The 12,600-nt window shown below is 33.8% G+C and overlaps 1 protein-coding gene across 5 annotated transcripts in view; it reads left to right on the top strand.

Moving 5' to 3' along the window:
* Positions 1–12,274, top strand: part of CEP170 (centrosomal protein 170) — a 101,382-nt gene extending 89,108 nt beyond the window's left edge. For all 5 annotated transcript variants that reach the window (XM_082757942.1, XM_082757941.1, XM_082757940.1 and 2 more), the window contains 3 exons: positions 4,711–4,804; positions 7,052–7,103; positions 9,913–12,274. In XM_082757942.1, the coding sequence (XP_082614068.1) occupies positions 4,711–4,804; positions 7,052–7,103; positions 9,913–10,199 (433 nt within the window). In that variant the 3' untranslated portion in view covers positions 10,200–12,274. The remainder of the gene's footprint in view (positions 1–4,710; positions 4,805–7,051; positions 7,104–9,912) is intronic.
* The last annotated feature ends 326 nt before the right edge of the window (positions 12,275–12,600 follow it).

Raw genomic sequence — 12,600 nt, 5'->3', positions numbered from 1 at the left:
CTGTGCAAAATCTACATTACCTCTATGCAAGTCTAATAGAACTCTCTTTCTTAAAAGATAAGCTTAAAGTGTGCTAAACTGCGTACTTGCCAAGCTGATGTAAGGATCAACCATTTTAGGAAGAAAAACAATTGGAGAGAGGAGAGCAGTTTCAGTAAACCCTTCTGAAAAAGAATTTGCTCTGGAGACAATAACTAAAATAACAGATGATGACATCTGTTATTTTTAATTGAAAACTCCTGCTTAGATAGTTAGATTCCTGCCAAAAATGTCATAGTAGCTAGCAGAAAGTACAGACATGTCAAAAATGATAACTTGTTTCTCTAGCAACAGCTGCTTTTAACTTGAATGAGTGAGCGTACAACCATTTGGTGACCACTTTATTTGACAAGAGGAAATACAAATTCTAAATAAAAAGTTCAGGGTTGTATAATTCACATGTCCTTCTTCATGTCTTTGTGCAGTTAATCATTTAAAAATAGCATAAATAAAAGAAAAAGTAAGTCACTTGGCTGAACTTCATGTATAATTTTTTTTAATGTGAGAAAATATTAGGTTTGTAATTGATTTGTTTGTCTAGTAAGTGTCCCATACTGAAATCTTGGATGGATGACCAAATCACAAATTAAATTCATCATAGGGTGATGTAACAACTAAAAGCAGCAAAATACTAGCATATTTGAATGTTGTATTCCCATGGGACTATGGAAAAAGACTTGATCATATAAAGCAAGAAAAAAATCAATATAAATCAGTAAAAACTGTAGATTATCTGCCATTTCTAGTATTACTGTTTCTAGTAGGAAGAATATAAATAAGAATCAAGTCTTTAAAACAGTCCATTCTTATTATATCTGTTTTATTTTTGTGTGTCTGTTCTATTGTTACTGGTGGTTATAGGTAACATTTGTGAGTATGTTATTTCTGCTATCTCAGAACATGTTCCCACACTGACATTTGTCTTGCTTCTTGTTCCAATTTACCATTTGCAGGCTACAGGATTATAATAATGGAATACACTGTTCGCTGCCTTTCCCTTCTTGGTTTCCCCAGATACATGATTTCATGTATCATTATTTATTAAAATATCCTTAAGCAAAAGACATAAATATCTATTGCTATATAAATTTCAGATACCAGTGAATTTGTGAAATGCAGATTTACAATATAGTTACCCTCAAAACCTGTGTCAAATTAACAGAGTTCAACTTTATTACGCAGAATTTATTACAAATTGTGTAGAAATTCATAACTTATTCAAGTTTAATTTACCTATGAGTGCACCATATCATTTACTTTACCAATTGATCCCAACAAGTAAGCAAAGAAACATGTACAAAGAGATACATAAGTGTGAGTGTTCTTTGAAAGTCTTTCTAAAAGGCATTCAAAATACTGCAAACAGAAACATTGCAAAAATATTACATGAATTTTTGCTTTGAGCATAATTCTCTGGGGAAATACAGTGACATCCATGAGGAACTCTGCTTACCAATATATTTTTTTTCCTTTTAAAGCTGCATCATCGGAACAAGAATCTTACTTATTGACTGACTTTTTTATGGTAGGCTTGTAGGATGTTATGAATCTTAAAATGCCTCAAACGCAGTAGATAGTAGATGCTCTATTCTTTTTGTTGTGCTGATTTTTCTTGATGATTTGAAGCTTGTGATCTGTAAATATTTTGCTAGGACAGTTGTAGTTGTTTAACACAAAAAACTGTGAGTTCAGTACAGTGAATTAAAACAAATTTATGTATACAAATGCATTCTGAGAAAAACAGGTATAATATTCTTACATTTTTCTGCTAAGTTTTCTGAGCTTAATGGGTATGTCATATTACATTATAATTAATGCAACAATTATTTGATCATGTATGAAACTATAAGCATAAGCATACATGTAAATATTGTACATACATTTAAAAAGAGAGGCATTACATTTTTCAATAAAAATATATTGGAGAACTTTTATCAATATGTAATTCTTGAGCATAATTCCCAGAACTGTGATCCAAACTTCCTTTTCCTGCTACTCAGAATGGATTTGAATAATATGACATTATGATTAATGTCATTGGTATTTTGAATTAGAAAAACACAATAGTTTTAGAATTGTTTTTAGAGAACATACAAGGGAGCAAAGGGCTATGTACATCAACAAAACTAAGGTAAATTCTGTAGTAAGTTCAACAAACTCCTGTCCTTCCATTCATTTCACTGGAGCTAAACCAGTTAAAATTTCTGTCCACAACAGATACAATGAAAATCAGTCAGGATTTGTCAAGCAAACAGTTGTGTGTTCTTCCAGAGTACTTGACCCTGAAAGAAGATGAGAAAGTTTTATAGGCACCAGTGAGCTTGATTATGTTTTTAAGTCCTCCTTCAAATTTCATTCTTCACCAATGTAAGCTTCTTTCACAAGAGCATAGACAGTATAGTGCAATTACAAATTCCACCTAATAAAAAAAAATAAATTACATCCCTCCTGAGTTCATATGGTCAAAGATGTGCTTCCTGTAAACATAAACATTCTTCTTTCTGTAATATTGTAGTTGCAGAAGCTAGCTTTACTAAAAAGACCAGTATCACTTCAGCTAAAATACTATTATCATAAATATTTTCAGTCATTTTCAACAAGATGATCTATTGGAAATTAAAATGAGCAGAAATCAGTCGTGAAAATAAATAAATCGGAGGGGAAAAATAAATGTGTATCTTTTTGGCTTGACAATTTTTTTTTCCCTATTTCATCAGATCTGCCATTTTTGTTTCCTACTTTAGAGATAATGTTCAGAGTTCTACTGAGTTCTGTCATCATTCCTACCTTCTATTAAGAAATAGGATTGAGAGAAGCTTCTGATGCTGTATTCTTTGGCTAAATCCTCTCAGAGTTAGCCAAGGTGTTTGTTTTTTTCCAGGTCATAGCATGTTGTTCAGCTTGAACCAGGTTCAAGTGCTCAATTCTTTCCTTTCACCAAACCCTCTGTATATTTGCATTTTTCTTCAGAATAAGGTCATAGCTTGGGTGTTGCTAATATACTTATATTCATTGGTGTGTGTAATCAGGTTCTTACCCACTGGTGTACACCAAACGACATTGTAATTAAAAATTCTGTAGCAATCTTGCTTGGTATTCTGTAACCAATTCTTTGCTTAAGAATTACTGTGGTGGCTTCACAGGAAGCAGATACACAGCTTGTTTGCTTTTCTGTCTTTGTATGTTGTAATGCGTTTGCAGGAATTTTCAGAGGTTATGGAGGGAAGAGGTAAGTACACTTTGTAGTGACAACACATACTGGTTTTTATATGTGCTGTACAATAAGAATGCAGTACTATTGGCTTGACTTGCAGCAGGCAAGTACTTGTTCAGTCAGGCAAAATCTAGGCAAAGCAATCAGCTCAGTGTAGGCACCACTCATCAGTTCCTGAAGTTGTTTGTCTATCCTCCAAAGTGCAACAAAAGAAAAACAAGGACTGAGCACAACCAAAAAAGAAAGGTTAGATTTGCAACAAAAAGTCTGGGAAAAGGCAAGAGCAGAAGGAAGAAATATTGCAAAAAGGAAATAGGATTCCTCAAATAATATCAAAAACAAATTGGCCAGTCCAATTTATAGTGGAAATAATATCATTTTTAAATTACTTTTTCCATTTTTCCTATTGTTTTAAATAACTTCTGAAGTGTAAATTTTTCAAATTGTAAAAAAAAAAAAAAAAAAAAAAAAAAAAGTAAAAACATCATCTCTAAAGGAGAATAAGGGTGAAAGCAGGCCTGTTTTACTGAAGGTTAAAGTCTAAAGTTAAGTCTAAAATATCATTAGTATTTGCTGCAGTTGCATTTCCAGCTAGAGTTAGTATTTAATTATAGCAATTAAAGAAGCAGATTTAGAATATACTCCACTAATGTCATCGTGGTGTCACTTAGGGAAAAATAAAAATAATAATAATAATAAAAAAAAACCAGATCCTTAAATATACACGGATTCCTTGTTTTCAGTTGTGTAAATATGGCCAATTTAAATTATGTTTATAATACAGCAATGTTATCACAGCAGGAAAGCAAAACAGTAAAATCAAACAAACAAAAAAAAACACCTGGGGATCTCATAACATGCTTTAGGATTTTACAAATAAAAGAAGTGACTTCTTTAAACAAGTAACTTTTGTATTGCTAAACTATGTGTATGCAATTTGTGCATTGAGAGTTTTCATGCATTAGAAAAACAGTATCTTCTGTGTAACATATTTTTAATTTCCAAAAGTGTTCTTTCTTTAAATTAATATAAAGTACAAATGTAGAAGTTGAATTTATTTACCAGTGTTAATGTTTTTCATATATTTTGCCATTGTCATTAAATGCAACATTAACAGGAAATTCTCTGACTACTACAAAGTAGTTTGAAAAATAAAATAAAATTGTCTCAGTGCTGGCAGAAAGAATCAACTATGCCTTTTCAACACCATAAGCAAGTATTTAGCTACACTGCTGCTATTTTAATGTAAATACAAATGATGTTGCTGAAACTCTGTATGCTACCCTACAAATTCAAACTTTGTGGTTCAATTCAGTCAGTTTTTAATATTTTCAGATTTTGTTTTTATTCGGGGTTCCATAGGCTGCTTTCTCGGACTGTGTATCTAATCTTTAAGTTTTAATTTGTTTACCTTTTGTCTACTTTAAACATACTATTCTTGCGTTTCTTTGTTCTAGAATATTATTTAAGGACCAAGACAGAAATTGGGAAGAAATTGAAAACAAGTTGCGAGCGGAAAGTGAAGTTCCTATTGTGAAAACATCAAGCATGGTATGAATGCGTATCTTTTCTGGGATAGAATGAATGTCTCTGTTGTATATTTTCTAAATAATAAGTAGAAGAACGTGCTATATTCAATTATGTTGCAAACAGAATACCTGAAAAGGATACAAACTGTTTATAGACTTAACTGATCACTATTATTTAACAGAAGGTAACCATCAGTTTGAATGGTGGATGCTTTCAAATAACTTGTTTTACAATTTCAAGACTACTTTACCTACTGATTAATCATATTTATGAGAATGAGTCGTATTTATGAGAAATAGTTATATTTTGATATATGGGAAGGAAAAGAATCTGTAGGCATATTGTAATAAAAACACTCTTCAAATCTAATCATTTTAATTTTATGCTGAAATGACAACTCTAAGATACCAACCACAGCTCTGTTTAAATTGTACAGTCTTCTACCCCTGCATAATTAGAAATATTTCATGACTAGACTGTGTGACAGTGTGAGGGAATGGAGCACAAGGGTTTTTTCCTGGTATACTTGTCCTCTGCTTCTAAACACAGAGCATAGGGTTTGAAAAACATTTCTGCATGTGAGAGCAAGTGGAGAGCCTGTATTACCCTGACTGCTGGAGTATTGTGTTGCTAAAAAATTAACTTCTGGAGGCAGCTTTCTTTTCTAAGGGAAAGGCCGGGAGAGGAAACTCCTCTTCATGTCCTTCATCCTGGACTGATACAGAAACAAAATATCCTCATAGTTCCTTTGGTCTTGAACTGGCTAGTACTTCTCTGCTATATCATTACAAGTTCTTTTGGTATAATATGCATCCAGATTGATTTTTCCTGAAAATATTAGAAACTTGGCCTGTAATTTCTACAGAATGTTGGGGGGTTTTGTTTGTTTTCAAAGTTTAATTAATCAAGGTTACTCATGGAAATGTGTAATTTCAGAAACATGATAGTATAATTGATAATGATCCTATCTATAGATATATATAGATATCTATAGAAAATAGATAATGATCCTATCTATATACAGAATAATAACAAAGTTTAATATTTTACATTCTAAATGCCATTAATGTGTGTTTTTTAAGGCTTTCATGAAAAAGCACTATTTTTTGTATATTTTGCTCAGCACTTTATAATTCTTTCTTCCAATGCTTTAAAGCATCTCACAGTGTTTGAAAGTGTTTTTTTTGTTTGTTTGTTTGTTTGTTTGTTTTGGTCTATGCACTTATTTTCAAGTTTCTGCTTAGTTTTCAGAGCGAAGTATCGTTCAAACACATACTAAAGTGGTGCTTTTTTTTTTTTTTTTAACCACAGAATGTTATGAAAAGATAGCAGAGGACAGTTGTAGCTGATGTTTGCTTTGACCTTGGGACATATATGTCCAGGTCAGATGTGGAATTTGCTTATAGATAATGGCTTTGTAAAATCCAAGATACAATTTCTTGGCCAGCCACAAAAATTCACATCAAATTAGTTAGGGCAGAAATCCTTCAATAGGTTTCTGAAATTGAGCACCTTTGAAAATTATCTGCTTATAAAGATCGCTGATAGCTTTCCTTAGCAATCAGATTAGCAGTATTCTTCAGTGCAGGATCCTGCAGCAGTAGGGTTTACATATTCATAATCCAAACTGTGGTGCATTTAATAATTGTTGTGTTCCTGACTGCACAGCTGTGGCTATGTCTGTGTTAGCAAGCAGTGCAGGGCAGAGGCACTGTAAAGGCAAATGAGTGCTGAAGGCCCAGCGCCAATGCAGTGCAGGCCCTCACAAAAGCAGGGCCCAGTGGTTGAAGGTAAAATCCTAATGTAGTCATCTTACTGCCTGTTCTGACTCGCATCTGAGCAAGGTTATGAATCAGCTTGTCTACCCCGTTGATACTGGGTTTATATGTTGACTTTCCTTTGAAGGTTTGCTTTCACTTTGCCTTGTTTCTACACAATTGGGATGCCTATCAGTCAGTGCTTGAGAAAAATTAGTGTGGGCAATTAAGCAAGGCACAAAATGAGGCTTTGTTGATTTGGTTATTGGCCAGTCAGGAAGAATACTTCATTTCCAAGAGGGCCACAGTAGTCCGTCCTGAAGCACCTAGGGCCCATGGTGTAAATGGCACAGCCCCACCCAGCGAGTATTCTTGATGCAAGGAGGGACAACACAAACACCATATTGCAAAATCTGGAGAGAGGGGTTATTTGCTACTGATACATAGTTTGGATGTATTTTTCCTTACTGAAACATGTCCTTGATCATTTGAATATTTGATTCTTTCCTAGGAAATATCATCGATCTTACAAGAACTGAAACGAGTTGAGAAACAGTTGCAAGGTAGAGATCCTTTTTTACTTTTCTTTCTAATCATTGTCTGCTTCCAAATTCTTATATAGAGATTTATTTTATTTTATTTATTTATTTATTTTGTATCAGAAATAGTGTGGCCAACAAGACCAGGGAAGTGATTGTCCCACTGTACGTGGCTTTGGTGAGGCCTCACTTCAAATATTGTGTTCAGTTTGGGCCCCTCACTACAAGAAGGACACCAAGGTGCTTTGGATCATGTCGAAAGAAGGGCAATGAAGCTGCTAAAGGGTCTAGAAAACAAGGCGTATGAGGAGCAGCTGAAGGAACTGGGGTTGTTTAGTCTGGAGAAAGGGAGGCTCAGGGGAGGCCTTACCTCTTTCTACAACTAGAGAAGGTTGTAGCAGGGTGGGGGTCAGTCTCTTCTCCCAAGATAGGACAAGAGGAAATGACCTAAAGTTGTATTAGGGGAGGTTTAGGGTGGTTATTAGGAAAAATTTCCTCACTGAAAGGGTTGTGAGGCATTAGAAATTAGAATAGGCTGCCCAGGGGAAGTGAATGAGTCACCATCCCTGGAGGCATTCAGAAGATGGGTAGATGTGGTGCTTAAGGACATGGGTTAGTGGTAGACTTGGCAGAGCTATGTTAACAGTTGAATGTGATTATCTTAGAGGTCTTTTTCAACTTAAATGATTCTGTTGTTTTTTTTTTTAATATATATATGAAACAAATAAAAATGTCACATCTTATTTAAAATATGATCACAGTATGTTACATAATTTAATACCATATAATTACTGGCATATCTGGTAAATATACATCACCGAATTGTATTAAAACAGAACAGTGATATATTTTTTATGTGGGTGAGAAAAGGCTCAATTTACAATGAAATAGTCCAGAGAATCCCAGAAGAATTACTTGTGAAACTTCCTTAATATAAATATTTCTGTGTGAAAATTTGGAAGAGTAGGAGACAGCATACCCTACTGAGATTAGGCTTTATAAAATAGTTTTTGCACATCAGTAATACCCTCATGTTAGAACAATTCAGTATAAGTAATACTCTGGGACTATAATCTATAGGAGATCAAAAAAAAAAAAAAAAAAAAAGTCATTTATCTGACACCATAAAATGAAAATTTAGGATCAGTTTTTGACATCTTCCCTTCACACTACTAGGTCTTTTCACTGTAGTTGCAGCATCCACAGACTATGAAATAGAACAGTTATTTCTTTGCTTCTTTGCTTTTTCACATGCAGACTTAACCTACATGTTTAAATGGGGGGGAGGGGAAAGAGCATTGGCAAGGTCTGTTATTTAGACATATATTCCATTTATCAAAATCAACTAACAGCCGCATATATTTTAAAATTGAGACAATTCTCTCTTTTAACAAATGACAGGACACAAGGGAACAGCACAAAGTGGTGCCAGGGGAGGTTCAGGCTGGTCGTTAGGAAAATTTCCTTTGCAATGTGAGTGGTCGAACACTGGAAGAGACTTCCTAGTGAGTTGGTTGATGGCCCATGTCTGTCAGTGTTCAAGAGGCATTTGGACAATGCCCTCAACTGTTGCCTGAATGCTTTAACTTTTGGTTAGTCCCTTAGTGGTCAGGCAGTTGGACTCGATGATCTTTGTAGGTCTCTTCTGACTCAACTATTCTTATTCTAAAAAGAGCTTACAGTTATGTGTTGTTTATACTTAGATCATTGCTTTACTTGGAGGAGTCAAATGAATTGATTGTCCTTGTTCATGTATAATCATAATTGTATTATCTTTGTTTTAAATTTCCTTTTTTTTTTTCAATTCAGATTTAATCCTCCATTAATATGTATGTGTGTTTTGTGTTTTGTTTGTTTGTTTTTTGTTTTTGTTTTTTGTTTTTTTTTTAAAGAATATTTCAGGGGAAATCATTAGTAACGTTTATTGGCAAATTAATATTTGTTTCATGCTAGTTTTCAATAAAATGTTAATTTGTTACAAATTATGTTATGTTCAGATTACATAACAAAGAAATAAGCCCAGAAAAAGAGACCAAATTTCTTCGTGTATGCAGTGGTATTCAAATGTATGTTAATTTAGTTTTGGAATAGAACAGAGAAAGATTCTGTTAAATATGACACGTATTAATAGTTCAGCAAAATAAACATGTACTGGATGCTTTCAGTTTGCCCTCACTATCTGGAGGGAGAGGGACAATAAATCCATCATTATATATAAAAGGATAAGTGATGGCTTTTTTTGTACAAATTTCATTCAGTTGTGGAATTAGCAGCTGTGGATACTTGGGCATGGGGAGGGATGCAACATACTGCGCTTATAAGATTAAAGAAACAGTTTCTTAAACATGACTAAAAATCCCATCTTTCTTTTAAGTCCCCATAAGCTAGTTGGAGACTGTTAAATCATCTCTTCCCACCCCCACATCAGGCAGTGTTTAATTTGTGCAATTCCCTTTCATCTGCAATTTTAATAAATGTAAATGTTTTTAAACATATGTATCATATACAACATATATGTTGTATATACCATTATATTGCAGTGGTCAACATATATAAAAACTTCCTGTCTGTTATCATAAAAATAGAAGTGTGAGAATAGGATTTTACATCTCTAATTAGATTCCGAATAGTTGAGAGATAACTTCGGTTATTGATCCTGTTGGGATTGTTTGTAGGCTTTTACTCTAGTCAGAGATGTTAATACGTGAACAGAATAAAAAGTATGGAGATACAAATAAGCTGTTTTCATTAGTGCAGAAAATAATGTTTTTCATGTTTGTTTGTTTTTTTTTTTTTTTTTCCCTATCCCTTTCATCTTTTCTTGATTGCTTAGCAATTAATGCTATGATTGACCCTGATGGTACCTTGGATGCTCTGAGCAATTTGGGATTTGCCAGCCCCATCTTACCAGCTCAGCCGAAGCAGAAGTCCAGTCCTATTTCTCAAAACACCCGTCCTCAAGTGCAGCCAAACTGCCAGCCTGAAGCACGGGCTCCTCGACCCACTGCTGTTCCTGTTGCAGCTGAATTTGAGACCACTGAGTCTGAGTCGGATTTCAGCATACATTTCAATAGGTTTAATCCAGATGGTGAAGAAGAAGATGCTACTCTGCGTGAATGACATCTCAGTGTTGATAAAAATACCGTTCACGTGGAATGTTTTGAAATAATGGAAAGATTATAATATTGGTTTTATAACTAAAAAATAAAAAAAGGCTTGGTCAAACAGTAATTGTTTTATTAAACCAGTTTTCTTTAACTGTGATGCTTTGATTGTCACACAAATCCTTTTCAAATCATAAAGACATGCATAGATACCAGTGTAGGAAAGCAGATTGTGGCAGGTTTGCCCTTTATGGTTGTGTGCTTTGCAAAAGAATTACTATATCAGCAGTTTTCCCTTAACAGATTTATTTCTTTTTAAAAGCCATGCGAGCAGTCTAACATTTAATGTTACTGAAACCCCAAATCTCTTTGCCAAGCTGCTCTATTTAATGGACTTCCTCCTCTAAAGTTTGTACAAAACTGTTGAACAGTTACATTTGATCCTGAATTAGATGATTTATATAGGAAGCATTATCTTTGACTACAATGACACATTACTGCAAAAGGTAAGACAGATTTCAGAAAACATTCATTCTTGTGTGCTGAGAATCTCAAACAGTTCTGTGATTTATATAACCTTGTTGCTGCGTAAATTGTCTTGGGGTTTACAAAGTTCACATATTATGTTTGCACTAAGATTTGCTGGGAGTGGTAGTTGAACATATCGATATCATTAAACAGCAAACAGTGTTTTGGTGTACATAGAAAACTGATAATACTGTACTTGCATTAACATTGCAGTGTTTTAATTTACTTTCTGAAAGGACTATTTGGCACTTTTTGATCTTCAAATGTCTTTTTGATGTTAATAAAAGTAGAAGTATTTCATATTCCTGTCCAAATGTTTGTTGAAACTAGGAAACAAATTTAAACATACAGCAATGTGGGACATTTTAAAGCATATTGAGGCAAATGGGCTCTCACCAATTCAAATGCGACATAAGCTTATGAAAGAAATTACTGTTCCTTGGAATGATCATGAGATGTAAAATTTTCTTTAGGGACTTGAAATAGAGTTGTCATAATTTGCTTGATCAATAGATGCACTCCCAAGCAAATGATTTTAATTTGTTTCTGTATATTTTCCCATAGTCTTGCTAGTAAAGCTGTCTCTGTCTTACATGTTTAAAAGGATTCTGGAAGAAGACTGCTAACACAGACATTTTGCTTAAACCACTGAAAAGCAAGTCTATTTAAAGTTTCCTATATAAGCCTATTTTCCTTATAAGGTGTCCCAGTAACTTAACATTTGGAAATAATAATAAAAATAAAAGTAAATTACTTTGTATTTCCAGAACACTGTAATTTGGAGGAATGTTATTTCTGTTAAATGTAACTAATAGACTGGAATTTTCCTATGTTTGCATCAGTCTCTATATATTAAGGTTAAAGATACAGTTTTGCAGCTTTTATGAAATGGTCTTTAATATCAGCAATAATCCTATATGACATTTGTTTAAAAAATCTACTTTCTGTACACTTTTAAATTGTACAGGCTTTCAGAAATCAGTAAAAGTTGGACCAGTTAATAAAAACACAAAAACTTTTTTTGTAGAGATGTAAAAACAAAACCACTAATCTGTTGTATAATGGATTTCATATTTTCTTTAAAAAAAAAAAATAAAAGCAAACAGCCTTCATGTATGACTCAATATGCTCTACTCCAGCTAACTGTGGAAGCCTGAACTACACTAGTTTACAGGGCTACATGAAAAGTTTTAGAAGGTGCAGAAGGGCAAAAACAAATTGAAACTAGAGCTAGGTATTGAAAACAGAGTGTACCAAACCATCGCCATAATTCCTTCTTTTGTTTAATGCTTGAAAACATTTTTTCTGCAGACTCAAATGGGAAGTAGGAGATGGCTAGGAAGGACTAAAGGAAGGATTAAAGGTGCAGGCTCTTCATGCAAGATTCTGTTTGTGTTCCTTCAGGCGTTTATACCTTTATGTTCTGTAATAAGCATTTTGCATTACTATGTTCTTATTTTATATGAACATGTTCTCCTTATTTATTTTTGTTACATTTATTATGTATGTTATTTTGTTATATGCATTTACAACTCCATTTTTAAATAAAGTGTTTCTGGAACTTTACAAGCGTGTGAGTATGTAATTCAGGGCTGGGAAGTTCACACAATCCTCCTGCATTCCACCTTCCCTGTACTGAAATAGGAAATGGCATTCTTCATAAATACCTTCTTTACTGAAAAGGATGTAGCATTGCCACCACTGCATCATTTATTCTGTGCTGACACTACTGGCTTGCTTTCCTATACTTGGGTTTGTTACAACATTTGAATTGATTTTTGTGTGCAAAACTAAAGGCAAAAATAGTCCAGTATGCTAGTCACCAAATAGTGACTGTTTCCCCCTTTATGTAGTGAAAATAAGTGAGCTTTATTGCACCTGCCAGGTGC

This window comes from Aythya marila (assembly GCF_965140915.1).
Source record: "Aythya marila genome assembly, chromosome: 3".
Classification (NCBI taxonomy): domain Eukaryota; kingdom Metazoa; phylum Chordata; class Aves; order Anseriformes; family Anatidae; genus Aythya; species Aythya marila.
The sequence above is the reverse complement of the archived record's forward strand: the minus strand, read 5'-3'. Positions and strand labels throughout refer to the sequence as shown.